General features: G+C 43.5%; 1 protein-coding gene across 1 annotated transcript; it reads left to right on the top strand.

Moving 5' to 3' along the window:
• Nucleotides 1-1,174: 1,174 nt before the first annotated feature.
• Nucleotides 1,175-3,137, top strand: LOC147663881 (uncharacterized). Its single transcript, XM_086950128.1, has one exon. It carries the CDS (start codon nucleotides 1,220-1,222, stop codon nucleotides 2,390-2,392), a length of 1,173 nt encoding a protein of 390 aa, XP_086806254.1. The 5' UTR covers nucleotides 1,175-1,219; the 3' UTR covers nucleotides 2,393-3,137.
• The last annotated feature ends 255 nt before the right edge of the window (nucleotides 3,138-3,392 follow it).

The raw sequence follows: 3,392 nt of genomic DNA, 5'->3' as shown, positions 1-3,392 counted from the left end.
AACACCACCCAGCGTGGGCTTTACCAGAGGAGTCAGGGTGCATTACACCACCCAGCGTGGCTTTACCTGAGGAGTTGGTGTGCATTACACCACCCACGGTGCATTACAAGGGAGGAGTCTGGGGTCTCAGTGTTATAAGATACAGTGCGGGTTATAAGGGAGGAGTCTTGAGTACATTATATCATCCACAAAGGGCTAGGCCTGGGGATCTCCATGTACTAATATACAGGGCGGGTTATAAGGGAGGAGTCTTGAGTACATTATATCATCCACACAGGGCTAGGCCTGGGGTCTCAGTGTTATAAGATACAGGGCGGGTTATAAGGGAGGAGTCTTGAGTACATTATATCATCCACACAGGGCTAGGCCTGGGGTCTCAGTGTTATAAGATACAGGGCGGGTTATAAGGGAGGAGTCTTGAGTACATTATATCATCCACACAGGGCTAGGCCTGGGGTCTCAGTGTTATAAGATACAGGGCGGGTTATAAGGGAGGAGTCTTGAGTACATTATATCATCCACACAGGGCTAGGCCTGGGGTCTCAGTGTTATAAGATACAGGGTGGGTTATAAGGGAGGAGTCTTGAGTACATTATATCATCCACACAGGGCTAGGCCTGGGGTCTCAGTGTTATAAGATACAGGGCGGGTTATAAGGGAGGAGTCTTGAGTACATTATATCATCCACACAGGGCTAGGCCTGGGGTCTCAGTGTTATAAGATACAGGGTGGGTTATAAGGGAGGAGTCTGAGTACATTATATCATCCACACAGGGCTAGGCCTGGGGTCTCCGTGTTATAAGATACAGAGCAGTACTTTGGTGGCAGGAAAGATCAGATTGCCACATATTTGAGATGCCCATAATGCAAGTTTGACTTGTTTGTGATGCTTCACGTGTCATGGAATATTTAATTTTTTGATTACTTGGAACTGTTTGTTTATTTTAATTTATCTCTACAAGGAGTAGACGTTTTGCATAACATATTTTTCTGCTCATTTTCAAGGGTTTTAAAAGTGGAGTGATTAATTGAATTATTTGATAAGTTGTTTCAGCAAAGTGTTCTGCATTAAACTGTACCTAATGGTGAATTGCAAATGTCTTTATAACCAACAGAGAGGCCGTCCTCTGCTTCCTCGTCCTTCGACTAAGAATCCTCCTGTAGAAGCTCTTTTTATACACTTGACCTCCACGTGTGCATATCCCGTGGATCGAAAAGGATGAAACGACTCTGGTTAGCAGCTCGTATTCGTAGAGGTGAGAGTGGGGTTGTTTGGAAGCCCTGTGCCTGCAGCAGCATCAGCGCTGTACCTGCCGAGAGTGAAGAGTGTTCTGATGCAACCGCACAGTGTATCAAGATTAAGAAAGATTATCTTCCACCAAACTTTCCAAAACACGAAAAGGGTACAATTAAAGCCGATGGTAATGTTGAGACACCAGTCAGTTTAGAAGAACATCAGAAGGATAGGCACTGTAACTGGATGAGCTTAGAGGATGAAACTCACAACTCACAGGAGGAATATACTGAACAGAAACCAAAGAAGCCCAACAGCTCCCCTGAAGGACTTGAAACACAAGTGCCTTTCTCAGAAAACACTGAAAATACAACTGTGACCTCTCTTGACCCAGAGCAATTCGACAAAAGGCAAAACGAGCCAATATCTGCTGCAAACACACAAGATAAATCAACTGAAAGTGGACAGTGTGCCAACACCAGGCCAAAGCTGAAGAAAGCGAAAGATAAAAAGAAGTCCATGGAATATATTTGTGCTAAATATGGGAAAAGTTTTTGCAGACCAACAGAGCTACTCAAATACCAACGGACATATATTGGAGATAATTCAGCAATGTTTAATGAATTGGGGAAATATTTTAAAAGATTACCAGCCAAAGATCAGAAATCAGAAATACAAGAGAAATTATCTCCCCCTATTGAAAAAGAAAATATTTTAAATATCCCACCATCATTGCAAATACATCAGCACGAAAAGACAATTAAAGAAGAGAAGCCACCCCCAAATACCAATAATGACACAAATGTCACTAGATCTCCACTCCTCGTCCCACACCAGGACACTAACACCGAACCTGCTGAAAGTGAAAAAAGCGTCAGTGGCTTATCCTCCATCCAGAGACGACCTGAAAAACCCAGTGGGAAACTTTACCCATGTACAGAGTGTGAGAGGATCTTCACTGCCTCAGCAATGCTAAAGAGGCATCTTGACATGCACATAGGGAAACGATACGCATGCACAGATTGTGGGAAATCATATAGCAGAATCTATAATTTAAAGAAGCACCAAAAGGTACATACAGTAAATAAGCCACATCAAGGCAACGGGCACGGGGCTGATGTCAGCAGTAACTTAAATCTAACTGAACAAAAAAAATAATACACCAAACAGGAGACCCTAACTCCTGTGAGAAACTCAGCACAAGTAGTGATGGTGGAAAGAGATTTACAGACTCCTCATCCATGCAGGCGCATGAAAGAATACACCCAGGGGGATAAAAAGAAGCACCCTGAGGGTGGGGAGAAATTTCTCAGGGTAAAAACGTTATTCATTCACCAGCAAATGCATATCAGCGAGAAGCCATCTTCATACTGTAAATGTAGGAAGTGTTTAATCTGTCATTAAGTTTGAGTCTACCCCAGAGAGTGCATGCGTTCATCCTTCACTCACCAACCTTCATGGAACATGAGAACAACATCTGTCTCAAAACGAGTGCACAAATGAAAGAATACTGCAGAAAATGACAGCTCGCACCAGCGTGGTCACCAGCACCACTCAACACAACCCTGGTTTGGAAAACAAGGGACTGTGAGAGTTTAGGAGCTCGGATAACTGGAGCTAACCCACAGCAGCATTTCCTGTGGATACAGGTGATGAGAAAGATGCCCAGACATTGAAAAGTATTGTACCTGTTATTTATAGTGCTTAAAGTATAGAACTGCGGTGTTGAGCGCTATAAGAAATGACGTTATTTTATGTATTGGTGCTGTACTCCACATTCTAAAATTATAAAACCACGCTGGGCTTCCAGTCCATTATAGGCCCAATTTTTGGCCTTTTGGCAGTCAGAGAAAAGCTCAGTTGTGACAAAACTACAATCTATGCAGTTAGAGCAGGGCAACAAAGAATGAGTGGTGGGGGGGGGGGGGGGGGGGGAACAGCAGCTAAACACAGAAAAATTGTGGAAGTAGTAAAAAAGTTATTTGGGGGCTGCCTTTTCCTGGAGTCCAAGACCGGGGGATCCGAAAGAGCCTTTTACCGGGCCTCTCGTACTGGAAATTCAGAAATGTTGTGGTATAATTACTTCTTTATGGACTTGCAGTAGGAATGAAGTGACACCTTCATAGATTAAGATACCACAAGCTTTCAAGCGTAGACA

The sequence above is a fragment of the Lissotriton vulgaris genome, unplaced genomic scaffold (assembly GCF_964263255.1).
Source record: "Lissotriton vulgaris unplaced genomic scaffold, aLisVul1.2 SCAFFOLD_1227, whole genome shotgun sequence".
Lineage (NCBI taxonomy): Eukaryota > Metazoa > Chordata > Amphibia > Caudata > Salamandridae > Lissotriton > Lissotriton vulgaris.
Note: the sequence above shows the minus strand (reverse complement) of the source record. Positions and strands in the feature narration are given on the sequence as shown.